This window comes from Rissa tridactyla, chromosome 4 (assembly GCF_028500815.1).
Source record: "Rissa tridactyla isolate bRisTri1 chromosome 4, bRisTri1.patW.cur.20221130, whole genome shotgun sequence".
Classification (NCBI taxonomy): domain Eukaryota; kingdom Metazoa; phylum Chordata; class Aves; order Charadriiformes; family Laridae; genus Rissa; species Rissa tridactyla.
The window spans coordinates 72,412,281-72,436,408 of record NC_071469.1 but is presented as its reverse complement, the minus strand read 5'-3'; the positions used below and the strand labels follow the sequence as shown (position 1 = coordinate 72,436,408).

General features: G+C 56.4%; 2 protein-coding genes and 2 non-coding genes across 4 annotated transcripts; 3 read left to right on the top strand and 1 right to left on the bottom strand.

Annotated features, from left to right (window-relative positions):
- Positions 1-1,050: 1,050 nt before the first annotated feature.
- LOC128908657 (uncharacterized) lies at positions 1,051-12,999 on the top strand. The gene is made up of 8 exons (XM_054199303.1): positions 1,051-1,159; positions 2,017-2,273; positions 2,989-3,042; positions 5,763-5,805; positions 6,320-6,443; positions 7,225-7,369; positions 7,856-8,329; positions 12,934-12,999. Exons 1-8 carry the CDS (start codon positions 1,051-1,053, stop codon positions 12,997-12,999), a joined length of 1,272 nt encoding a protein of 423 aa, XP_054055278.1.
- On the top strand, positions 10,787-10,858 carry TRNAH-GUG (transfer RNA histidin (anticodon GUG)). The gene has a single exon. It is a non-coding gene; the product is annotated as a tRNA-His (tRNA).
- Positions 12,993-13,065, bottom strand: TRNAK-UUU (transfer RNA lysine (anticodon UUU)). Its single transcript has one exon. It is a non-coding gene; the product is annotated as a tRNA-Lys (tRNA).
- Positions 13,066-16,357: 3,292 nt separating this feature from the next.
- LCAT (lecithin-cholesterol acyltransferase) lies at positions 16,358-23,680 on the top strand. Its single transcript, XM_054200397.1, has 6 exons — positions 16,358-16,604; positions 19,475-19,631; positions 20,088-20,203; positions 20,546-20,641; positions 20,901-21,125; positions 22,519-23,680. The coding sequence occupies exons 1-6, from the start codon at positions 16,457-16,459 to the stop codon at positions 23,139-23,141; spliced, it is 1,365 nt and encodes a 454-aa protein (XP_054056372.1). The 5' UTR covers positions 16,358-16,456; the 3' UTR covers positions 23,142-23,680.
- Positions 23,681-24,128: the final 448 nt, after the last annotated feature.

The window sequence follows — 24,128 nt, the reverse complement described above, 5'->3', positions numbered from 1 at the left end:
ACCTTCCTCTGCCCTTGCCTTGCTGGCCACTCCCCAGATGGAAGCCCCTGGCATCAAGGGTTGCCACTTGCCTTGCAGAGGGGATTGCCCGCCCGGAGCTCCCAGCCACAGTGGCCATGGGGAGCTGATGAGCACAGAGGGGATTGACAGTGGTCCCTGCAGGAGAGATACCTGGGGGTCCCCTGAGCCTCCAAGGAGGCCCCTGTGGGCACCACACCATCCTCTCACTGATGTGGACATCTATTTCCAATTTCGTACACCTCCTGCCATGTGGAGCACTTTACATGTTCTTAATGGGAGTGGCAATACATTTCATCTCACTTGTCATCTCCTGAGGTAAGAGTGTGCCGAAGCTGATTAGGAGCATGACACATCTTTCGCTTGCTTTCCAGAGATCCTTATGATTTGGGATAGCGTGTCTGAACGCATGAGACAGCACTTGGCACAGGACAGGGTGAGTCTTGCATCCTCTTCTTCCCCTTGTGAAACCCTGAGAGCTTGCCTTGTCCGGACAACGCTGTGCCATCGAGTGCCATAGCTTCCTCACAATGAAAGCAGAAGCAGTCGCCCAGCAGGACACTGCTGCCAACAAACACAGCACAGACCAACTTCTCTGGTGCCTGCAATAAAAATCAACGTCCAGACTAAGTAGAAGAAAGTCTTAAGCACTTCCTGGGCCTTCTCTCATCTCCACTGCCGGAGGGGGAAGACCGTACCCTGGTACCTCTGTAAGGGTTTGTCCCTGTTGGAAACCCCTCCCGTTATATCTAGGGGAGGGACATTGACTCCACTTTCTCTTTTTACAATAGCTTTCTTTAGCAGAGCAGAGGAGAAAGAGCAAAAAAAGACCTGGAGTATGTGCTTTCTCTCCGAAGCTTCCTCAGTGTCCCATCTTGGGCTTTGTAGGCTTGGGGTGGGCAAGGCACATGGCAGCATTCCCATGCTCTGACAAGTCATTGGATACTTACAATTGTTCCTTCTTTTTACCTCCACTCTTCTCAGGGTGTCCAACTGTTAGGAATCGGGACATTCTATGTTCTTAAAGACTACATGTGCACTGTGAACAGTGAGGTTTCGCTTGTTCGGAGACCCATGTTTCATATGTCCAAGGTGGTTGCAGATGAATGCAACCTCAGATACGCTGAAGAAGACGTTCCTGGTAAGCAGACAGATTAAAACCTTTGCCTGCCCTTGCACCTCCCTCGAGGCGTATGCTAACCACTCCTAAGGCGTGACTGAATGGCTAAATATGTCTTGAGAACAACCTCAGCTCGTTCAAGCTGAACAGGTCATCAAGGGGCAATTTCTTAGAAAGAACAGTTGGGTGTTCTTTTCTTGATGATAAGCATTCAGCTGGAGGATCTCTTTATTTGTGTTCACACTTGGCTTCGTACCATTCACGGTTATGCAATTTTAGGACTACTGCTTTTGGACTGTAATTTATTGGAGCTGCTTTTCCTAAAGAAACTGAGATAAAGCTCATGCTCTGCCTTTATGGTGCTGCTCATCTACTTGTAAGGGCAGAGGCCAGAGTTCTGGGGCTGGATCTTCCATGACTTCTGAGCAGTGCAGGTGCAGGGTGAGACGGATGATGCCGTGGGGCAGAAAGAGATTGGGTTTGTGTTTGGAGGGGTTGTTCTCTTTCACATAACCCCACCTTCCATGTGATTGAAACATCAAGTGGGTGCAGGGGTACGAGGGGCAGGGAGACAGAAGTACGCTGCTGTGCAGATGTTGCGTTTTGCCCCTCCGTTGCTTCTCCATGAGTCTGGCAGAGACTTATCTGGAGTGCCCTGGGTGTGAGCACGCCTGTGGCCAAGCACCATAGATTTCATCGTGGGATCTGCACCCATCTCCCCGGCTCTCCCACAAAGTGTTCGTCCCCCGGGCACCCTTAGAAGCTGCTAGCATGGGACTGTGCTGGAGCAATGTCTTGCCTGAAGCTGCTGACACCTTCTTGGAGCCTACGCTGTCCTGCTGCAGAGGTGACTTTGTTCCTTTTTGTCTGTTCTCTAGCTGATGTGACAGTCGTCCCTCTGAGGTGTGAGGAGCTCTCCGCCTGTGCCCAACTACCTTTTACAATGGTGCAATGTTGTGTATACGAGACCGTGACATCATTGTTTCGGGCCATCTCTAAAAGACAGGACACGGACTTTATCTTCAAGGCCATCGGCATTCTTTCCATACGAAACAGGGAAGTTACTATGAGATTTTTTGATGACTTTCTCCTCAATGTGGATGGCTCTGAAAAGGTGCTGGAAGCCCTTCTCAGTGTAAGTTGATCCCTTCCCCGTGCTACACCTTGTCCTTCTGGACATCTGTCAAAGAATGACTGAACTGGTTTCCGGTGGCCTGTCTGGACCCTCACGGCCACTGGGGCAGTCATGGTCTACAGAATTGCCGACTCCGTAGTGTCCTGCTGTCCTACACAGCAGTCCAGCTGACGTAGGAGAATCCAGGAAGCGTCACCTATAGTTAGATCAAGGCTCTACCTAGCCCAGCATCCCACGAGAAATTATAATGGTGGGGCTTTGATGGGTTCAAAAGTAGACACCATCTAGAGACAGAGTCCAAGACACGGGGATGTGCCAACTGCATGTCCCATTCTACTTCACCCCTCGTAGAAAGCCAAGTTTTAGTTTCCCTGCGTGTTAAGAGCCTTGGGTTGATATTACTGCATTTGAATCAACTTCTTAGACCATGTTTGGGATGCTGGGGCAGCTGGCACAGCAGCTTCAGTTTCCCATATTCCTGTTGTGCACCTGAAAGACTGCGGCTTGCATGGTGCAAAACATGGCAATGTTATTGCTCCTTGTGACTCTGAGCCGTGCAGCTTCTGCCTGAAAAAATGAGGGTCTCATATCAGCCAAAAAACCCTTCTTTATAGGATGTCTGAGTGGCCCTTTCTTTACTGAGCAGACTAAAGACTGTATAAACAAGGTAGAAATGTGCCTGGAATGCTCTCACATATCTCTGTCTCTGTTTCAGACCCCAGAGAGTAGACATCTGGTGGCATCAAGCAAAGAAAGTCATGATTTTCGCGTGGGTCCTGGTGGTGTCTTTGTGTTGCCACAGTACGTTCGCTTCTCGTTGGTTGAGGAACACAGGCAACATTTTCCATAAGGTTTCCCCTGATTGAGCTCTTTCTTCTGGGTGCAGTTTCAAAATTGAAAGATCCCAGAATTTCCTGCATGTGGATTATACAGGAAAAGTGTCCCTGAGTGGGTACCAGATTCATACAAGTCCTAGGTTTGTGACATAGCCATGCCTTTGGTGAGACAAGTGCCCCTAAATGCCTGCTTCCCGAGTCCCTGGGGGACAAGAGGAATGATTTCTTCTATAAGTACGTCAGGGATAAAGGCAAGACTAGGGAAGATGTGGGCCCTCTCCAGAAGGAAACAGGAGACCTGGTCACCCAGGATATGGGGAAGGCTGAGGTACTGAATGACTTTTTTGCCTCGGTCTTCACCGGCAAGGGCTCAAACCACACTGCCCAAGTTGCAGAAGGCAAAGGCAGGGGCTATGAGAATGAAGAACTCCCATCATTGTGGGAGAAGATCAGGTTTGAGACCATCTGAGGAACCTGAAGGTGCATAAGTCCATGGGATGAAATCCATCCACGGGTCCTGAGGGAACTGGCGGATGAAGTTGCTAAGCCTCTTTCCATTATATTTGAAGAGCTGTGGCAGTCTGGTGAAGTTCCCGCTGACTGGAAAAGGGGAAACGTAACCCCCATTTTCAAAAAGGGAAAAAAGGATGACCTGGGGAACTACAGGCCAGTCAGTCTCACCTCTGAGCGGGGCAAGATCATGGAGCAGATCCTTCTGGAACCTCTGCTAAGGCACGTGGAAAATAAGGAGGTGATTGGCGACAGCCAACGTGGCTTCACCAAAGGCAAGCCACGTCTGACAAATTTGGTGGCCTTCTACAATGTTGCCAGAGCATTGGTAGATAAGGGGAGAGCAACTGACGTCATCTACCTGGACTTATGCAAAGAGTTTGACACTGTCCCGCACGACATCCTGGTCTCTAAATTAGAAAGGCATGGATTTGATGGATGGACCACTCGGTGGATAAGGAACTGTCTAGATGGCTGCACTCAAAGGGTTGCAGTCAACGGCTCAATGTCCAAGTGGAAACCAGTGACGAGTGGCATTCCTCAGGGGACAGTACTGGGACCAGTGCTGTTTAACATCTTTGTCGGTGACACAGACAGTGGCATTGAGTGCACCCTCAGCAAGTTTGCTGATGACACCAAGCTGTGTGGCACAGTCGACACGCTGGAGGGAAAGGATGCCATCCAGAGGGACCTGGACAGGCTTGAGAGGTGGGCCTGTGCGAACCTCATGAAGTTCAACCAGGCCAAGTGCAAGGTCCTGCACTGGCTCGTGGCAATCCCAGGCACAAATACAGGTTGGGCAGAGAATGGCTGGAGAGCAGCCCTGAGGAGAAGGACTTGGGGGTGATGGATGAGAAGCTCAACATGAGCCAGCAACGCGCATTTGCAGCCCAGAAAGCCATCTGCATCCTGGGCTGCATCAAAAGAAGGGTGGCCAGCAGAGTGAGGGAGGTGATTCTGCCCCTCTGCCCCTCACTCCAGGTGAGACCCCACCTGGAGTACTGTATCCAGCTTTGGAGCCCTCAGCACAAGAAGGACACGGAGCGTTGGAGTGGGTTCAGAGGAGGCCCCGGAGATGCCGGGAGGGCTGGAGCCCCTCTGCTGGGAGGACAGGCTGAGACAGTTGGGGGGGTTCAGCCTGGAGAAGAGAAGGCTCCAGGGAGAACTTAGAGCAGCATTCCAGTCCCTAAAGTGGCTCCAGGAAAGCTGGAGAGTGACTCTGGAGCAGGGATTGCAGCGACAGGACAAGGGGAAATGGTTTCAAACTGGAAGAGGGGAGATTTAGATAAGATATTGGGAAGAAATTCTTTGCTGTGAGGGTGGTGAGCCCCTGGCCCAGGTTGCCCAGAGAAGCTGTGGCTGCCCCATCCCTGGAGGTGTTCAAGGCCAGGCTGGATGGGGCTTGGAGCACCCTGGTCTGGTAGGAGGTGTCCCTGCCCAGGGCAGTGGGTTGGAAGTAGGTTGGAAGATCTTTAAGGCCCCTTCCAGCCCAAACCATTCTGTGATTCTGTGATTTCCCCTCCTGTGCTTGAGGGAGGTCCTTTGAAGCTCTGACCTGAACTGGGGCTGCTCAGTATTGGCCTTAATGGCCATGGGGATCATGGTTATGCATTACGATGTCCTGATGTGAGCCTGAGAGGGCTGAGTCCTGAGGGCTGAGAGCCTGAGCAAGAGAGCTGCAGGGCAGAGTCAGACTTCAAAGCAACTTTGGACGGTTGGGTAAAGAGAGAGTAGTCTGTTCGCTGTGTCTGTCAACAGAGGATATGACAGATGGTCTTCAGTGAGGGAGTCAGCTTTTTCAGAGTTAGGATTGGGAAGTCCCGGGGCAGACTGGTGGGACCTGTTGCGTGGTCCAAAGCCATGGAGGTCTTGATTGTGTTGCTCTGTTTCCTAACAGAGCTCTCAAGGATGTTGCCTATTCTGCTTTGGAAAGCAGCAGCCTTTGTGAGACCTTCTCAGGCCTCTCCACGACTGCATTGCTAATAGAAGATGCAAAGGGAATGTGGTAGCCCTTCCTTCAATTTGGCATCTTCTCATTTCCAGGTTTGATTTTACGCTTCCCCCTAAGAAAGAAGCCCTGGTTCCCTCTGTAGAACCTCTGAAGGATGCAGAAGACAGGGAGGTGGAGGAGGAAGAGAAGGAGGAGAAGGAGGAAGAAGAGGATGATAAGCAAATTGAGCCTGATGGTAATGTCATATCTGACTTGTGACAGAGTTGCGGGGGAGATGGGCATGGGTGCTTGTGTGTGGGTGTTCCTTTAGACCTCAGCAGTAGGTGGTTGAAGATAAGGACAAACCGTGGTGCCCTGGAAGGGAAAGCTGCATTTCTTGTGCCTCACTATACACAGCAAAGCTCAAGTCACCTGCTATGGAAGAAGAGCTCATGGCAACACACTTCCCCGGGGCTCTATCCCCTGGTATATATTGCAAGATGCTCCTTCACTTTAGAATACTCTGCCTTGAGCTGCCAAGGGTGGAGGGGTCTACTTCTCCCACAGATCCTGTGCACTTAGATGTGGGGAGAAAATTTGCCTGGAGATGACTTTTAAAAGGCTGTTAAGCTGTGCCAAATACCACCTAGAGAGAGAGACCTCTTTGAGATGACGGCATCGAGGGAATTGGATTATCAGATGCTGGAACTGATCTGCCTGTCATTCTTGTTAAATAGCCCCCAAAATGCTTTCTGAAGAGTCTTGTCTAGTTTCAGAGAATCCTTCTACTGAACGTCTCCTCTCTCGAGGAAGGCATTCCCGGTCTCCGTCCGCAGTATCTGGCCTGAAGAAAGGAAAGAGGTGGAAAGGCAAAGGAAAAAGGTCACCTGGCAGGTTAGTCTCCTGGGGAAATGGATGGGGGTGCCCCTGTGCTCTTGGGTTTCTTGAAGGAGTTGTTCCCTCTGTACACAGTGTTGGTGGTGTCTCTGAAGGATTGTTCAGATTTGTCGTGGGGACTGATGTTTGTGTGAAAAATTACTCCAAGAGCTGAGGGAATTTTTCTCCTACCTTTTTGATGTCTATGAACCTCCTCTCATTTCAGTGTAAATGATGCTTTTTATCAAAGAAAAACGAAATTCAGAACATCCTCCCCCAGCAAGGCAGAGCAGTGTCTGTGTTCACTGTTTCCTACCTTGGATTCAGTCAACTGGAAGACTCTGATTTAATTCCAAATCTGGTGGTCAGGGGGGGTTGTCTGGCACGGGAGGAGTGACAGAGAGAGCTAATTGCCAGCATTGCTTTTCTCCCTCAAACGCTTCCTCCTTCTCCCGCACTGGGTGTCCCCAAAACACGACCTTTAGTGTGTGACCACCACAGAGCAGTTTGCAGGAGGAGGGTCATGGTCCCTCCAGGCTCTGGTTATTGCAAAAGTCGCTATTGTTCTCTTTGTTCCCTCAAGACGGGGACCACATGTGGATGTTACAGCTCATGTCCGTGCTACAACTCAAGGTTTTCTTCCTCCACCATTGACACGAAACCAAGTAGCCAAATACATTTAAACGTCCAGCAGAACCGCCATCTGCTGCAGAGACTGGAACTAAGCTATTTGTGAGCACAAGGTGGAGAACGGCCTCATCCCGTGCTCATATCAACTCACCCTCTTGGGTATTTTCAGCTTTCTGCCAAGAATTCAGGAGAGTTTCTTGGTGGCAGAAAAGGACGTCAAGCACAAGCAAACTCCCCATGTCAGACCTCAAACCACACTTCCCGATTTGAGAAGCGAAGTGAGGACCCGGCCTCACCAGGAAACCAGTCCGCAGGTCAGAGTCTGGATCGGCTCTGGCAGGGGCTGAAATGGGATGTGGGTGGAGGTGCCAGGGGACGCTGGACAGGGTCATTGAGGGCTCTTGATGCCCTCGGGGCCTCCAACTCCTCCATCTTCATGGCTTGGTGATGCGCTCTGACCTGCTGGAGGATTTCATCTCATGGTTCCTGCTCTGAAAAATGGCCATTCTCTCCCCTCATTTACCTCGTCACAAGTGATGTCGGCATGAGAGTGTGTGGCCGGTGGGGAGCTGATGTCTCCCCCATCCAGAGGGTTGTTCTAGGGTGACTCCTGGTTCCTTTGCTACAGCTGCAGGTCCCTATCCAGGGCAATTCGTCTCATGGGGGTTTCTGAGGGTGGAGAACACCATGCTGGAGGGCTGCACAAACCCTGTAGCCACTGGCATCTCCACTACTGAATGTTCGGAGCACCTGAGGGAGGTGAGAAGCCTCCTAAAAATCATCCTCTGGTACCAATGCAGGCTGGGTGGTCTCATGAAACACTGACTGAGATTTGGCCACCCTCACCACTGCCACCGACTGGGAAAGAGGAGAGTACTGCTCCCTTCCTGCACAAAGCCATGGTGAAGAGGAAGCTGGAAGGTCTGCAGGGGCTACCCAAACTCCATGTGCCCACCAACCTCAGCCTGGGAAACTTCAGCAGCAGCAGCTGTCGGAGACGTGAAGAATTCCAACTCCTGAGCTCTGGCGCTGGGTACGGCATCCTCTCTTTCCCCATGACCTGGCTTAGACCCAGCTGCCTCCAAGTTGAAGGCAGGGGGAGGCAGGAGGGTCTCAGCCAGAAGATGAGAGAGACTTTTCCCCTGCAGCCAGCTTTCCATGAGAGCAAACTACATCCTGCAACTCTTGGAGACTTACCATATGCGTCGGGAAGAGTGGAGCAGGAGAGTAGAGCTGAATCGGCAGAGGAATTACGAAAAGGATTGTTTATTCTGGTAAAACTGTCCAGCTGCGGGTGGTGTCTCCCCATACCCTGCAGTCCCCTTCCCTCCACAACCAGGAGCACCCAGGTGAAGGGTGTCTCTCACTGGGATCCCTCATGGGAGGGCAGCAGGCTTGGGAGGTTGGCACCTGGGATGAGGCACCCTGCCATCCAAGGGCCAGCTGTTGAGCACTCCAGTGGGATTTCTAGGTGGGACCAGAAAATTGCGGGTTCCCAAAGAGGCACCCGTCTAGTTTTCTAACTAGACACCAAGATGCCTTGCCCTGTGGGTCGATGCCGGTTTGATCCAAAGTCTCATCCATTGCCTGACCCATCCCCAAGCTGACTGCCTGCACGTGGGACCTTGTCATTGCCTTGGACGTAAGGTTCTGTGTCCCATCATAGAAAGTATGTAAATGCCAGAAGAAGCAGATCCCATAATATCCAGCCTGTACTCTTTCTGCACCCTCCTCCCTGTGCAATAAAACCAAACTCTTCCTCCTTAACACTGCAGCATTGGGCGGCAAATGACTCTCCGGGATGCAAGGGAAAGGTATCTGGACTTCTGGCAGAACAGAGAATATGTGAATACGACAAGTAAATCTGTAAATGTGGTCCTGAGCCCTACCGGGAAAGGAAGGCCCCCCCATCTCGGTTTCTTCTATACTCCTATTAAATCTGATCTCCACCTCTCTTTTGGGTGGCTGAAAGCCCTCTTCCGAGCTGGTGTGTGGAGCCAGGATGGGCTCTTGGTGCTGTGTATATTTCCATGGGGCACACGTGGCACTGGGGACTCCAGAGATGTCCACGGGGGCTCTGGGACTCACTGTGGGGCTGATGGATTGGGGTGAGGGATGGGCACGCTGGGGCCCTGGGGGCCACGCAGGGTTTGGGCGAACCAGGGATCACCCACCGCATACCCTGTGGTGCATGGAGGGATGGGGAGGAAGAGGCAGTGGGATGGTGCCCGCAGGGCTGTGGGCTGCCCGGGACACGGAACAGGGAGGTCTTACCATCACCGAGTCCTTCCCTCTCCGCCAGCACTGACCCTGACCCGCGCCAGGGCAGGAAACACCAAAAGCAGCTCTGGAGTCCCTAAAGCACCCTTTCGAAGGCATAAAATTGTAGGGGGAACATGGAGAGGATTCTTTCATCAATAATGAATACAAAGGGTGTGTTTTAACATACTGATGGAGAAAACAGGACCCTCAACCGTGCCCTCCACCTTGGCAGAGGGTGGTTCCAGTGCAGGGCACGTAGGACCATTTTGATGTCCCTGTTTGGACACCGTGGGTGTTTTGGGAACCTGTGAGTATCAGCAGGGAAGAGAAAGGCAGGGGCAGGACGGCTCTGGGAGAGCAAACTCCTGGCCCTCCCCAGCTTCACCAGATGTGAGGCCATTTTGGTGTGCCCAACTGAGGAGAAAGCCCCAATGGGGGAGTGAAGGAAGAGGGGATCAGACTGGCATTGGATCCATCTCTCCTGGCCAATTTCTACCCCGGGCCATCTCATACCACCCACTCAACCGCTCTGTGGTGCAGACTCAGTCATAAAGAGGCTAAAAAGGACAGAAAATTAGGTTTCCTCCCCAAACCAGGCAGGAGCAAAAAGCCTAGAGGAGGAAAGAGTAAGCAGCACTGACTAACACACCCCATCCGCTGGGCTACCAGAGGGCAAAAATGGGATGCAGGAGGATTCAAAATGTCACAAAAGGAGCCGGAGGGGTGGTTTTGGGTGAAAACCAAAGGCTGAAAGGCAGACCTCAGTGTCAGTGCAAGCGCTGGAGACATGAGCCTGGGGGACAAGAACCCGAACTGAGGAGCCCTGCAAGGCTGAGCCCGGCCAGGAGGCTCAGCCCAACCGCGCCGTCCGGCCTGGGCTTCTCTGAGGGATGCTGCCAGGGAAGGATTCCTCTGCAGGGACCACGGCCAGGCAGGGAGGTGGCGGTGGGGCCCCAGGCATGCGGGATGAGGAGCCCTGGGGATATCCCGGGTTAGCCAGACCCCCTGCCTACAGCATCCCTCGGCTCCCCATGGAGATCCTCGTGCCATTTGCTGTATTTTAAACTGAATTGCTGCAAACTTGCATCACGCACTCACGACGCCATGAAACGACTGAATTACGTAGCTCTTTTACAACTCCGACTTAGCTGGAACTGTTATAACTCTAAATTTGCCGTGTTATAGCGTGATGCCCCCGTGGCATGATATCTCTTCCACAGCCCCGTCCTTTGCGGCAGCCTCGGTCCCCGGATGCCGTGCTGGCATTGTCAGCGTTTTGCACAATTTAGGGCCGCGTTCCCCATCGCCGAAGCTCCGAGCGGCAGCAGCATCCAAGCATCCGTGTAGCCGCCTTAATAATAAAACAGCGTGGTTTTTGTTCACCAGGCCATGCCGGGCACCCCGTGCCAGAGGAAAGGACGGTGCAGTTGCTCTCCTCCCCGTGGTCCCAGCGCGTGGCGGGACTTTCTGCTGTGATCGTATAGTGGTCAGTACTCTGCGTTGTGGCCGCAGCAACCTCGGTTCGAATCCGAGTCACAGCAAGGCTTTTGCAAATCGCCTCGGGCGCGAAATAAAGCCAGGCTGGAGACGGCAGGGAGGCATCCGCCAGGGGAATGCTGAGAATTTTTGAAGAGATCGCCCAGCTTTCCACACCTTTCCCTCACCCTTCCTCCCAGTTTTGTGAAAAGAGGAGCAGGAGACACCGTGGCCACCCCGCAGAGCGAGAAGAGGCGGGAGGCAGCAGCTTGCTGCCCCAGGCTCAGCTCTGGAGAGCCGCGAGAGCTCCCTCCTGCCCTCCAGGGTAGGAAGGATCTGCCGCAGCGACCCCCTGAAGAAGAAAGAAGATCAAGATGATAAAGACCTGCTGCTGGCGCTCCCAGCTCCTGGGGAACAGGATTTTGGCTGCAGCAGCTCCGGGGATTCTTTCACGACAGAGACAAACCCCATGCAGTGCCGAGGGATGACCTGGACACACCGCGGGTCTGGGAACGGGGCATCCCATGGGCACCAAAAGGCAGGTGGAGATCTCTGGGGTGCACCAGGAGGTGCTTCAGCTTGAGGAACCTTTTTAAACTGTTGCCTTTACTCTTCAGGAGCCTTCAGACCAGGGAGGCACGCCGTCTGCTTGGTCGTGGTGCCCTCTCCTGACAGCAGTGAGAACTCACTCTGGAGGGCAGCTTTCAAAAAATGAAAATTACAACGAGCTGCACAAAGTATCACACTCGGGGCTCAGCTAGTGAAGAAGACGCTACCCAAGCAGCGGGTTTCCATTTATTCTCCACTACGGGGGTAACTGAGAGTAGCAGAGGGCAGCCGGCGCCCAGGCCCATCGGCTCGAGGGTCTGCAGGCCTTGTACATGGGAAGGGGAGAGGGAGGCATTTTTTTTTTTTTAATTGCATAAAATAAATAATTTCTCTTTCATACCTTATCCACAGCAAGAAACAGAGAGCAAAATTTGTTGTGCGTTTACCTTTCGGATTTGCAGTGTATAGGGCATTACTTGCCCGACTTCACTCTTCTCCGATCTCCATTTACTCTTTCACTTAAAACACATACTTATTTACTCAAAGAAAGCTCAAAAAAAAACCAAAACAAAACAAACGTTTTCCCTTCTAGAGGTAACACAGAAGAAAGAGAAGAAAAACATGTAGAGAAGTCATCCTTTAGCAAGGGCGGTACCTGTCTGTCCTGGGTTGAGGTAGAACAGAACCAATTCTCGGTTCAGTAATTTTACATTTCGGTTAAGTCTCTTCTAACTAAGAAGCACACTCCTACACGGCTCAGAACCAGAAACACAAGGAACTACATAATTTCTCCATCCCTCTTTTTTTTTTTCCCACACACCCCCTCAGAAAGTCAGTTTGGGGTATAAGGCCATTAAGCTCACCTGAAGAATAATGTTCTGTGCTTGGGTAAAACGGATGTATGTTCAGGTTGAAAAATGTCAAAATCCCAAAGGGGATATTTTTCATCCAAAATTGCTCAATTTGCTGTTAAAAGAGTTTATCTTTTTCAAAAATAACCCGAAGTGTAGACCTACTCACACAGGGCGGTTCAGGGCCTGGCTGAAGCGGTGTGGTGGCCCCACAGGGCACTGAAGCCTCTGCTCTCGCATGAACCATCTTCCCTGAAAACCACGCGGGATTTTGCTTTGGTTGGAGCGGGTTCGGGATGACAGGCGACAGAGTCACAGGTTGGCTGGGGCTGGAGACCATCCGGTCCAACCTTCTGCTCAAGCAGGGCCACCCAGGGTCCAGACAGCTTCTGAATAGCTCCATGGAAGGAGACTCCACAACCTCCCTGGGCAACCTGTGCCAATGCTCGGTCACCCTCACAGTAAAAAAGTGTCTCCTGATGTTCAGCTGGAGACCCCTGCATTCCAGCTTGTGCCCATTGCCTGTGGTCCTGGCCCTGGGCACCACTGAAAAGACCCTGGCTTCCTTCCTAGGAGACATGCTCCAGTCCCTTCATCATCTTCGTGCAGAAAAAGCAGGTTTCAGCAGGAACCCAACATTTGAGGGAGCTGCTGGAAGGTTGGTTTGGTTGCCTGAACACCTTTTAGTGAGGAAAGAAGCAAGGGAGACAGATTTTGGTGCTTCTTTGTTCCCATCTTAGTTGTCCCAGCAGGTGAAGGTGGCAATCCTGCCCCTGGGCTCCATAAAGGATAAAGCCTTCGCCTGAACAGGGGCTTGAACCCTGGACCCTCAGATTAAAAGTCTGATGCTCTCCCAACTGAGCTATCCAGGCTCACATTTTGGGGTTTGGGGGATGTTTGTCACAGGCAGTGACATCCCCCCTTCACTGTGTCACCAGAGGGACAATAAGGGGACTCGCTTAGACTTCTTCTACCCCCACGCTGTCCCTACGAGGCCACCGCAGCAGAGGGTGTCCTCCCACGAGGAGGAACCACCACCCGGAGCTCTACCCTGCGCTGGCACCTCTGCCTCGGGCGAGGACGGGGACACTCGGGGAAGGTGAGGCACAAACGCCAGGTCTGTCCCCCGGGGGACAGCCAAAAGCCAGAGCGATGAGGAGGAGGAGGAGGAGGAGGAGGAGGGGGACAGCCCGGTGAGGGCTGTGGGTGGAAAATAATGACCCAGCAGCAGAAGATCCCACCCCAGCAGCCGAGGGCTGTGAAGCAGCTGCTCCAGAGCCCAGTGCCGGCTCCTCCGCTCCTGCCCCCGGCGCTGGACCAGCCTCCAGCAGGCACCAGCCCCAGGGGGATGTGCCCCGGGAGGGTGCGGGAGCCACAGGGACGCGAGGACGGCGAGCAGAGGCTGCCGGGGGGCTGCCACCCCCCCGCCATCCCCACCGCTCCCCACGGGAGCCGGGGGGACCTGGCCGGAGGAGGTGGGCGGCCGGCGGGGCCCCGCGGGCGGCTGTGGCCGTAGAGCCCTCAGTTCTCCGTGGCCACCTCGGCGCGACTCGGGGTCACAGCAAGGCTTTTGCCAACGGGCTGGGAGAGGCCGGGGCTGCCAGGAGGTGGGCTCGCAGAGACGCCGCGTGTCCTGGTTTGGGCGACACAGGACTCACTTCTCCTCTAACGTCTGGGAAAACTGCACTTTTAGAAGACTCCTGTGTCTGAATTGGTGAAAATATTTACTTTATCGCCAGCTCTGGGGTGCGGGTTTCTAGGTCTTGAGGTTTTCAAGCTCAGCAGGTGCGGGGACGAGGAGGAGCGAGACCCAGGCACTTGCCCCAAGCTGCCACCAGGATTAATTCGTACCATGAACGGCACATTCAGTATAAATTAGGAAGTTTGCTGAGGAGCTTCTCTCTCTCTCTCTCTCTCTCTCTTGCTGGCTGCCATCCTGAACACTCCTCACCCCGGTGCCAGAGCCCTGAGCCCTAGAAGATGCTGGGTTGGAAGGATTTGCACCCAGAGGATTGAAAAGCCATGCTCCAGCTGAGCTTGAAACACCCCCTTCCCCCCCCACCTCCCTCAGCATCCTTCTGCTCAGCGCTGCTGCGCGCTGGCCCATTGCCCCACCGGAGCACACTGGGAAGGCTGGACCATACTGGGAAGGCTGGAGGAAGCCCATGAGCAGCTGGGTTCTGCTTCACCACCGTGGCTCAGCGCCATTCGCCTCTTCTCAAATGCTTTCCTCCGGCCATTCCAACAAGGGGCAGCTCTTCCCCTCCGCTGCAGCATCAAGTCCGGGGCGGAAAGTCCAGCCGTCTGGTCCCTCTGATTGTCTGCTTACAAATTTCAAAAATTAAAAAAAACAACACCAAAACTCATTTCCCCCATCCTGCAGCCCCTCCCCAAGTACAGATCCCTCGAGGCGGATGGGAGCTTGAACATCTCCTCTGCCCACAGCCCCGGCCCCGTGCAGGCACCACCACTGGGCTCAGCATACCAGGCTGGGAGCCAAGACCAGTGATTTTAAGGAGAAAAGTGAAATTATGCCATAATAAGCCCTGGGGTAAGTCAAGCCCCCCTCCGAGCAAGGGGCTGCAGGGCAGGGAGTCTGGCAAAGGCAGAGGATGGGGCAGGACGTGGGGTGAGCAGAGATTTCTTATTGCTCCTCTCTTGCCCCTGAGATGTCCCCAGATTTCTCTCCACCGAGGGCAGCATGATGGAGACGCTTCCCCAGATCCTCCCCTGAGCCCCGGGCGCCCAGTCGGTGCCACCGAGCTCAGCCCAAGGGTGACACTGACCCCTGAGATGGGATGGGGAGCCATGGATCTGACCTCCTCACCACCACGAGGTGACAAGGTTTGTTCAGCCCTCGCCTGCCGGGCTTTCCCTGGGCAGAGCAAGGCTGGGACACACTGGGAGACTGGCTGTGTCGGGGGGATGGAGTCGGAGTCTCCCAGGGGCATCGGTGAGGTTTATGTGGGCACCTGGAGCCCATTTCTGCATCCTCACATGGATTTGTAACCCCCTCCTTCTGAAACGCGGCACAGACACATCTTCAGAGCAGGCACCGTGGCCGTGCATCGCAAAAAATGGCTGAAAAAGCCCACCTGAAGCTGAGCTGTCACCCTCCTCTTCCTCCCCCTGGGGCTTGACTGTGCCCTAGGGTCCCTGGGGACCCGCCAGCAGCTCCCCCTTAGTGTCCCAGGGTGGGGGGAGAGCACAGGACAAGGGCTGGATGGCTGCTGGCGAGGTACTGGCTCCCCCCTCCTCGAGGGGGGGACACGTGGGATCACCCCCTGCACCCCTGTCCCTTCCACCCTGTGTACCCCTCCAGAGGCTGCTGTCCCGGGTCACCCTGCCTTCCCCTGGGTGCCTCCCGGTCCCCAAGGGTCCCCGCTCCCCGGGCCAAGCAGGGCTACCTGGAGCCCTGCCCAGGCCATGGGGGCTGTGGGAGCTCCCCCCAGCTGGTGCTGGTGCCAAGGGGACACCCACGGGGACCCGGAGCCCACAGTGGCCGGGAGCTGCAGGGTCCCAGGGCGCCTCCTGGGGGATGCGGCATCCCCTCGGGGGTGAGTGCCTGGTGGGAGGATGCCACATCCCCCCCCAACCCCAGGGACAAGCACCTGCCGGGAGGATGCCACATGGCGCAGCCTGGGCAGGGGGACACGGAGCAGGGGCGGTGCCCGGGGTGGCACTGGGGGACGTGCTGCTGCCAGGTGGCACCAGGGGCCGCCCAGATGTGTCCTCGCCTGTCCCAGCCCCGAAGTCTCCCAGAGGTTTGGGGTCCCCTTGGCCACGCCAGCCAGCACCAGCCCCCCCTTGCCGAGGGCAGGAGGAGCGGAGAGGTGTTGTGTTCGCCCAGGCAGGGAGCAGGCGGGTGCTGGCACCCCCGGGCACCCCCACGGGGTTACCCCAGGAGCGGGGCGCAGGGGGAAGTGCGTGGCAGCCACAAACCCCAGCACGCAGCGGAGGGACACTGAGGCACCGGGAAGCTGCTAGAATGACGTCCCCACTCCGCTGGCACCCCCAAGGCAGGGCTCTCGGGGCGCGGAGAGCCCCTGGGCGCCCCTGGGCACGCCTGGGCTGCCTTGGCAGGGCATGGCATGGCCGCAAGGCCAGTCCTTCGGCCCTCCCCGTCCCTCCTCCCCATCACGGCCAGCCCCTTGCAGCTCTCCCCTCCCCTGCAGCCCGGGTGCCTCTTGGCTGGACCTGCGTAAAAAATATAAAAGGCTGTTTTGCTTGGAAGACGTCCGGAGGATCCCGGCCGAGTTTGCCATGGGGAGCAGCGGCGGCGGGGTTGCGTTGCTGACGCTGTCACTGCTCCTGCAGCCCACGTCCCAGTTCTGGCTCTTCAACGTCCTCTTTCCACCCACCACCACCCCAGAAGCTCCCCCGACCAACAGCACGCCGCCCGTGGTACTCGGTAAGGTCGCGGGCACCACACGGGGTAGGGGTGGGCACCCCGGGTGCCACGCAGCCCGCCCCCCGCGAGCTGGCAGTGAGGTTGGGGTGCCGCGCTGTCGGCGGCTCGGCGGCTCTTGGCCACGGTGACCCTTTGCAGTCTGGAGCTGGAGCCACCAAATAGGGGTGACACACGGCTCCCAGGTTCCCCCCCCATCTGCCGGGCTGGGGATACAGAGCTGGCCACAGCTGCCTGGAGCTGGGGGGGAGCAAGCTGGGCATCCCAGAAAGCAAATGGGGCTCCAAAATCTCACAGCTGGGCCAGAGGGTGTTTTAGGGCTTGCTCGGTGCTAGGAGGGGGGCTCTGCTGGCAGAGGGACGGGGGCTGCAGCACGTCCTCAGCTGCTGCTGCTGCTGGTGGGCTGGGCCAGCAGCCACCACCCCTTGGTCCCCCAAAGAAGCCCACCCCATCCCACGTCTTCTGCCGCTCCCTGGCGATGGCTAAGGCATCCTCTGCGGCTGCAGAAGGGTGTCCATCTCGCATCCCGCCTTGCCGGGAGGCAGGGGGTGGTGTAGAGGAGAGGGAGCCGGCAGGCTGAGGTGATGGGCATCACCTCAGGGAGGTGGGAGCAGCAGCTGGTACCTCCATCCTGCCCGGCGCTGCCTTCCTTTGCCCCTGCACCATCACCGGGGACTTGAGCCAGGGTTTTGCCATGGTAAAACTGAGCAGAGTTGGGGTTTTTCTCCTTTTTTCTTGAATCAAGCCGAGTTTGCCCTTTAAAAAGAGAAGAGAAAAAGCAGAACATCTCTGCTGCAATGCCGAGGGCTGACCCCACAATGTCCCTTCCCAGAGGGATCAGCGAACGGTGTCGGGAGTCTCGGTGCCCTGGGGCAGGTCCTGCTTGGCCATGCTGGTGACCAGGAGACTTGGGTGGCTGTGACCAGGAGACTCGGGTGGCTGTCACCAGGTGCCTCTTCTCAGGATGACCTGTGGCGGTCGCAGCATCTCCCTGCGCTCCCAGGACCAGCCTCAGCCCCTGTCCTGTGCCCGGCCAGGTCCGGCTGCCCCATGTGCTGCTCGGCATCTGTGCATAGCCCATCCCCCTGGGCCGGGTGTCCCGGTAACCCCCAGTGCCCTTGGGACCGCCGATAACCCCTCTGCCCCCACAGGAACTCCCTTAATGATTACCAAATGTCCTCTGGAAAGGGAGGCAGAGCTCAGGGCTGCGTGCCGGGGGCTGGGTGCTGGCTGTGCACCCTCGGGACCCATCAGAGGAGCTCATGGTCCCCCTCTTCTCGCTGCCCAGGAGGTCCTCCTACACCAGGGTCCACTGGGTGGCCTGGTCTTCAGCTAGGTGCTTTAGAGGCAGGATTAGACCCTCCCTGTATCCCTGGGGAGGTGCCAAAGAGGTGAGGGAGCTGTGAAGCAGGCTCACGGAGGCAACTGCTACATCTCCTTCACCCCTCGCATGCCCCTGGTGTGCTGAGGCTGTGATGGGTGGGATGAAGGTACAGCATCTCCAGGCCAGGCTGCCTTCCCACCCTGCAAAGGGGACAGTGCTCCCCCCCAAGACACCTGCACCCGTGGAACCCGGGGTGCAGGGACACCTGAGGCTGGTGGGGACCAGGGGAAATGGGGCACGTCCTTCTCAGGTCAAAGATGCTCCTTGCCTCCGTCCTTCAACCCCCGTGCCAGGCAGCATGGCTCCCACCCCACAGTGCTTGTGGGCTCCCACAGCCACAGCACAGCCTGCCTCTGGGTCCCAAAGCAGCACAGGGCAGGCATCCACAGGGACTTTAGGCCACAAAGCAGCTTGTGGTGTCCTTGGGGGAAGCAGCTTATGTGGGACACACGGCGAGCCACGTAGCGGACAGTGCCTGCAGCGGCATTGAAGGTCCACGCCATCCCCAGCCATGTGTCTCCAGCCAGTCTTCGGCCCTGTTGAGGCCATGGGACTCATCGCCCAGTGATCTCATCCCACCAGCCACTGTCCACTGCAGTCCTTTCACCTCTCGTCCTCGCCCTCGGGGTCAGCGCTGGCACCAGGAGCTGGTTCTTGGTTCCTGCACAGCGGCTGGGAACACTCGCCGTGATGTCTGCCCCCGGCACCAGGCAGATACATTGGGGTGGCACCGGGATGGGTGCCCCATCGCTGCCGGGAACCACACTGATGCTCCCAGAGGCAGACTGAGCACCCCGGTGATGGTCACCCTCCATCAAGAGAGCCCATGTCAGCCTGTGAGCTTGCTTATAACCGTGCTGTGTTTACCGTATGGGCTATTTGCACTGAATTCCTGCAGGGTACGGTTCCGCTTGGCGCCGAACCGGTTCAGAGACCTTGTTCTGCCTGTGTGGAGGGTTTAAAGTTCAGGAAAACAGTGCGTGGGCCTCAGGAGCAAGCACTGGGGTGACTTTCACCTCCCGGGGGGACTCTGCGTGCCCCCAGTCTGTCCCACTACCCCAGGACAAGGTGCCAGGGTACAGTGGGTTGGACAGACCTGAGCAGCACCCACTCCTTCCCCCAAGGCTGCAGTGAGGAGAGGAGGATGGAAACACAGCCAGACATGGGGAATACTCCGGGATGCTTCGTGCTGGTGGGGACTGGCAGGTTTGGGCCGAGGGGGGCAGCTCTGGAGGTCACCCCATGGGAAAGGCAGCTGGGGGGTGGTCCCTGAGGATGCGTTTTTAGTGCCGTTTTCATGGTGACCCCCATTTTGGCTCCAAGCACCCTCGCTCCTTCAGGCTGCTCTCCAGGAATGCTGCTCCAGCAAGTCCCCAGTTGTCCCCAGCCAGGCAGCCCCAGGCAAGCCCAGCCTGGGGGCTGTGGGGAGCACTGGGGAAGTGGGACGGGGTCTGTAGCTGGCTCTGCTCTCCCTCTGCGGTGCCACCAGTGCCCGGGTGTCTCGGGAACCAGCTGGAAGCAAAGCTGGACAAGCCGGACGTGGTGAACTGGATGTGCTACCGCAAAACGGAGGACTATTTCACCATCTGGCTGAACCTCAACACCTTCCTGCCAGTGGGAGTTGACTGCTGGATCGATAACACCAGGTACCGCTCACCCCCACCCCGGGAGCTTCCCAGGGAAATGACCTACCAGGGATCTCCCTCCCCTCTCCTCCCCCCTGGGCCATGACCTAGCACACTTGGAAAACCACGGCACTGTTTGGGAACACAGCTGGCTGGCTCCTGCCCCGAGTGCCTGTCCCCTTCCCATGTCCCCGCCATGTGCTTGCGCCCAGCCAGGCTGTCCTCAGCACCCACTGGAGACGCTGCCACCCGCAGGGGACCACAGGGTGAGGGGACCATCGCAGGGGCCATCTCCATCAGAGCCTCCTGCCACGAGATGCCGGGGTGACCGGCATGGACGCCAGCTTGGCACCAGTCCACCTCCCCATCCACACAAGACTTGGCAAGAGCTGCCCAGCTCCAAGCTGCCACCCGGCAATCTCCACCCCATCCCTTGGAGATGTGGTTCTTCTGCTACTTCCTGTCCTGTCCCCGCAGGGTGGTGTACAACCGAACCTCTCGGAAAATGACCAATGCCCCAGGGGTGCATATCCGCGTGCCTGGTTTCGGCAAGACCTATTCCGTGGAATACCTGGATCAGAGCAAGCTGGCAGGTGAGAGGATGAGAAGTGCGGGTTGTCCGGGGATCTCACACGCTCCCAGTAAGTGGAGAGAAGTCTCCATGTCTCCAGGGCAGACTGGCTCTTCAGAGAGCCCAAGTCACCTGGGAGTGAGGGACGCTGGCCTCAGGGACACTCTCCCTTCAAGTGTCAGCAGAGACCACCCTGTCCTTGACCCCAGCACATAAGGGACTCATGGAGATCCTACCTCTGGCTGAAGCCATGAAGCTACAAGACTTACCAGAGGACATTAGTGCCATGAGCAGGACCAGGGTGGAAAAATGTTGACAGGAGAAGACCACTGACCTAATTCCCACCTATTCTCCCTGCCTGTAGGTTACCTGCACACCCTGGTGCAGAACCTGGTGAACAACGGCTACGTGAGGGACCAGACGGTTCGGGCAGCCCCCTACGACTGGAGGGTCGGGCCCCGTAAGTTTGGGGTTTGTGGCCTGGCCACCCATGGAGGGAGGGAAGCTGGGTGAGCTGGCTGGTTTGGAGGAACCCATGTCCGGGGCAGTTGCCCATGGTGGTGGTTGTTCAGCCATTCGTGGTGCTCTCATGTAATTGCATGGTGGCACTTGTGGTCCCTGTGCCCACGCTTGTCTCTGGTCGGGGCTCCTAGGGTCAGCCCTGGAGCCCTGTGGCCATGAGTGAGGTGGCCAAGAGCTGGTGCCCCTCTTATCCACAGAGGAGCAGCCCGAATACTTCCAGAACCTGAAGGCACTGATCGAAGAGATGCACGATGAGTACCAGCGACGCGTCTTCCTCATTGCGCACAGCATGGGCAATCTGAACATCCTCTACTTCTTGCTCCAGCAGACGCAAGCCTGGAAGGATCAGTACATTGAGGGTTTCATCTCCCTGGGTGCCCCCTGGGGAGGTTCTGTCAAGCCCCTGCGTGTCCTGGCATCCGGTGGGTGACTCCTTGTGTGCAGCTCCCTCTTTGCTTTCTTTCCCTCCTGCAGAAATGGAAGGGGGGTGGTGGGGAGGGAAAGGACACGGTGGTGGAAGAGGTGCGGGAAGAGGCTGAGAGGTCTGTGGAGGCAGCACTCATGTTCTGGTGCTGATGCCACTGCATCCCAGGGTGCAGAAAGGACCACGGATGTTCCTGCCACAGCCGCGGCAGCAGGAGAGCGGCCCAGTACATGCCCTGGAGCTTCCTCTGGTTTCCATGACTGGAGCTGGTGGGTTTGTGTCTGGAAAACTGCTGTCAGAAGGGTACTCCTGCAGCCTGGCCACCCCCCTTCCTCCCCACCAGCTCTCGCCAGACACCCCTGAGCACAGCCTGCACCATGGCCAAGGTCAACTCCTGAGCTAGGGGTCCTCCTGGAAAGCCGAAACACCCGTCCTGGGCATGAAAAGGGCTCAGCCAAAAATCTTGGGGCCAGGGAAGCAGTTTGGGGCACACTCACCCCCTTCTCACTGCCTCCCCAGACATCTGCACTACCTCCATCCATGCAGATTGCTGGACCTTCACCCCAAACCATACAGCCCCTTCTGCAGCAGAGGACACAGAGGCCCCCCAAGGGACACTCACGCTCTCCTGCGCCACTAGCTTGGATCTCCCCACATCTCAAAGCCCATCCCCCAGAAGCTTTGCTGTCTTCAGGCTTTAATCTCCCTTCACCCAGTTCCTCCTTAGTCTCTTCGCAGCCCAGAAAGCCACAATCACTTGCCTAATCCTGACAGCCCAGAATATCTACGAGTCACAAGCTGGGCCTCCAAAAATGCATGGAATTAAAATCATGTGCTTGAAGATTTTGACATCTGGCCCCTTGCATCACCCTTAAGTCATCTCCTCACATTTTTCCCTGTTGCCACAAGGGCCAGAGGCATTTTTAAGGTAACCTGAGATCATTGCACAGTCTTCGGCCTCCAGACACACTAAAAATGCCGAGGCTTGCAGGACGCATGTGGCTTGGCCACCCATGGTTGGGCTCAGCTGACTCCAGTCCCTGTGGGCAGGCATGGAGGTGCCGGGGTTGCAGGGAAAGTCCAGGGCTGGGTTGGTCAGGACCATCACACGTCCAGGTTTGTCTACGCTCAGCCCCTCCTAGCGGCTAGAGATGTTATGTCGAAGAGAAGAGTTTGGAAGGTTGCTCTGGACATCTGCAGCCAGAAGGGTGGGGAGCACACGCAGTCACGGGCAGTGGTAAAAGTAGGGGAAGGTCTGAGGTGGAACCATACTCCAGAGAGAGCTGTGAGTCACTGATGGACGGGCTGACCCCAGTACAGACGCCCAAGGGGCACCATTTTCAAGGGTACATTTTGGTGCTGTTTCTCATGAGCCCCTGTGTGTCCTGCAGGTGACAATCAGGGCATCCCACTCATGTCCAACATCAAGCTGCGTGAAGAACAGCGCATGACCACCACCAGCCCCTGGATGTTCCCAACGAGCCTGGCCTGGCCCGAGACCCACGTTTTCATCTCCACGCCCTCCTACAATTACACCTACCGGGACTACAAACGCTTCTTCACCGACGTCAACTTGGAGGATGGCTGGTACATGTGGGAGGACATGAAGGACTTGCTGAAGGGCCTGCCTCCTCCTGGAGTGGACACATATTGCCTCTACGGCACGGGCTTCCCCACGGTGGAGACTTACATATATGACGAGCGTTTCCCTTACGAGGACCCCGTGGACATGATTTATGGTGACGGGGATGACACCGTCAACACACGCAGTTCAGAGTTGTGCAAGCGATGGCGCGACCAGCAAAAGCAGAAGGTGCAGGTCCATGAGCTGCGAGGCGTCGACCACCTCAACATGGTCTTCAGCAACCTTACACTCAGTTCCATCAATGAAATCCTGCTGGGGAGCCCACAGGAGAAGGGGGAACCGGGGCAGGTGGGACCCAGCCCAGAGGCAGGGAAGGGGGGGAAGATCCTACCTGGATGGAAGGTCCTTAAGGAGCCCAAAAAGAACTGAAAAGAATGGGGGCCAGCTTCCCTCCATGCTGGTAGCCACCACAAGCTGCCATGCAGGGGAGCAATGGGACACGGAGCTGAGTTTGGAAGGAAAAGGAGCAAGACCAGCTCAGGTGGATGGGCTGGCACCCGCTTCCACACTGACTGGTTTTTCTTTCAGGAACGGCGATTAATTATATTTCTGAGGCTTGTCACTTCCCACTAGCGGGTGGATAATTAACTGCGTTGCCAGCTCATTAACATCACACTTGCGAATTACGGCGTATGCACAAGCCCTCGTCGCTAGCAAGCCATGTTTAGGCACTTTGGAGCCCGCGGTGCCGTAGCCTTTGCTCGTTTGGGACAGAGCGATTCACGTAACGAGTGCGGGCTCTGACTTACCGGGGCGGTCACGGGGTTGGCATGGGGGTGGCACGGCAGGGATGGCTCGCAGGAGCACCTCTGCCAGCCGCCAGCGTGCAGGCAGCGAGCGAGCCTCCTCGGGCAAGACCGACTCGAAATCAGCAGATTTACAAAATAATAAACACACTTTGCTTCTGAGCGCCGAGCCGGCCTTGTCCTTGCCCGGCAGGGCAGTACAGCCAGCCGTTGCCCAAAACGGAGCCGCTGGCTGCCTGGCGGAACCGGGGGCTATGGGAAAAGCCATGTGCTCGGCGATGTGACTGGGGCGGTTGATTCGACTGGGCTTGGTGACATGACTGGGGCTGGTAACATGACCGGGGTGATAATGTTTTGGGGCTGATGACGTGATCAGGGCTGGTGATGTGACCAGGGCTGGCAATGCAACTGGGATGACAATGCAATGGGGGCTGGCGGTGTGACTGGTGACACAACGAGGGTGACGTGACCAGGGCTGGCGATGTGGCTGGCTTGGCGATGGAACTGCCTCGGCAATGCAACTGGAGCTAGAGACACAACTGGGATGACAACGCAACAGGGGCTGGCGGTGTGACTGGGGCTGGTGACACAACCAGGGTTGGTGATGTGA

Bases quoted from the DNA above. Each gene is read 5' to 3' on its own strand.
- LCAT (XM_054200397.1), top strand. From the start codon at position 16,457: ATGGGGAGCAGCGGCGGCGGGGTTGCGTTGCTGACGCTGTCACTGCTC. The intron at 20,642-20,900 runs GTAAGTTTGGGG...TCTTATCCACAG, and splicing joins CGACTGGAGGGTCGGGCCCC to AGGAGCAGCCCGAATACTTC. The intron at 21,126-22,518 runs GTGGGTGACTCC...TGTGTCCTGCAG, and splicing joins CCTGCGTGTCCTGGCATCCG to GTGACAATCAGGGCATCCCA.
- LOC128908657 (XM_054199303.1), top strand. From the start codon at position 1,051: ATGTGCACTGTGAACAGTGAGGTTTCGCTTGTTCGGAGACCCATGTTT. The intron at 2,274-2,988 runs GTAAGTTGATCC...TCTCTGTTTCAG, and splicing joins TGCTGGAAGCCCTTCTCAGT to ACCCCAGAGAGTAGACATCT. The intron at 5,806-6,319 runs GTAATGTCATAT...AGTCTTGTCTAG, and splicing joins TAAGCAAATTGAGCCTGATG to TTTCAGAGAATCCTTCTACT.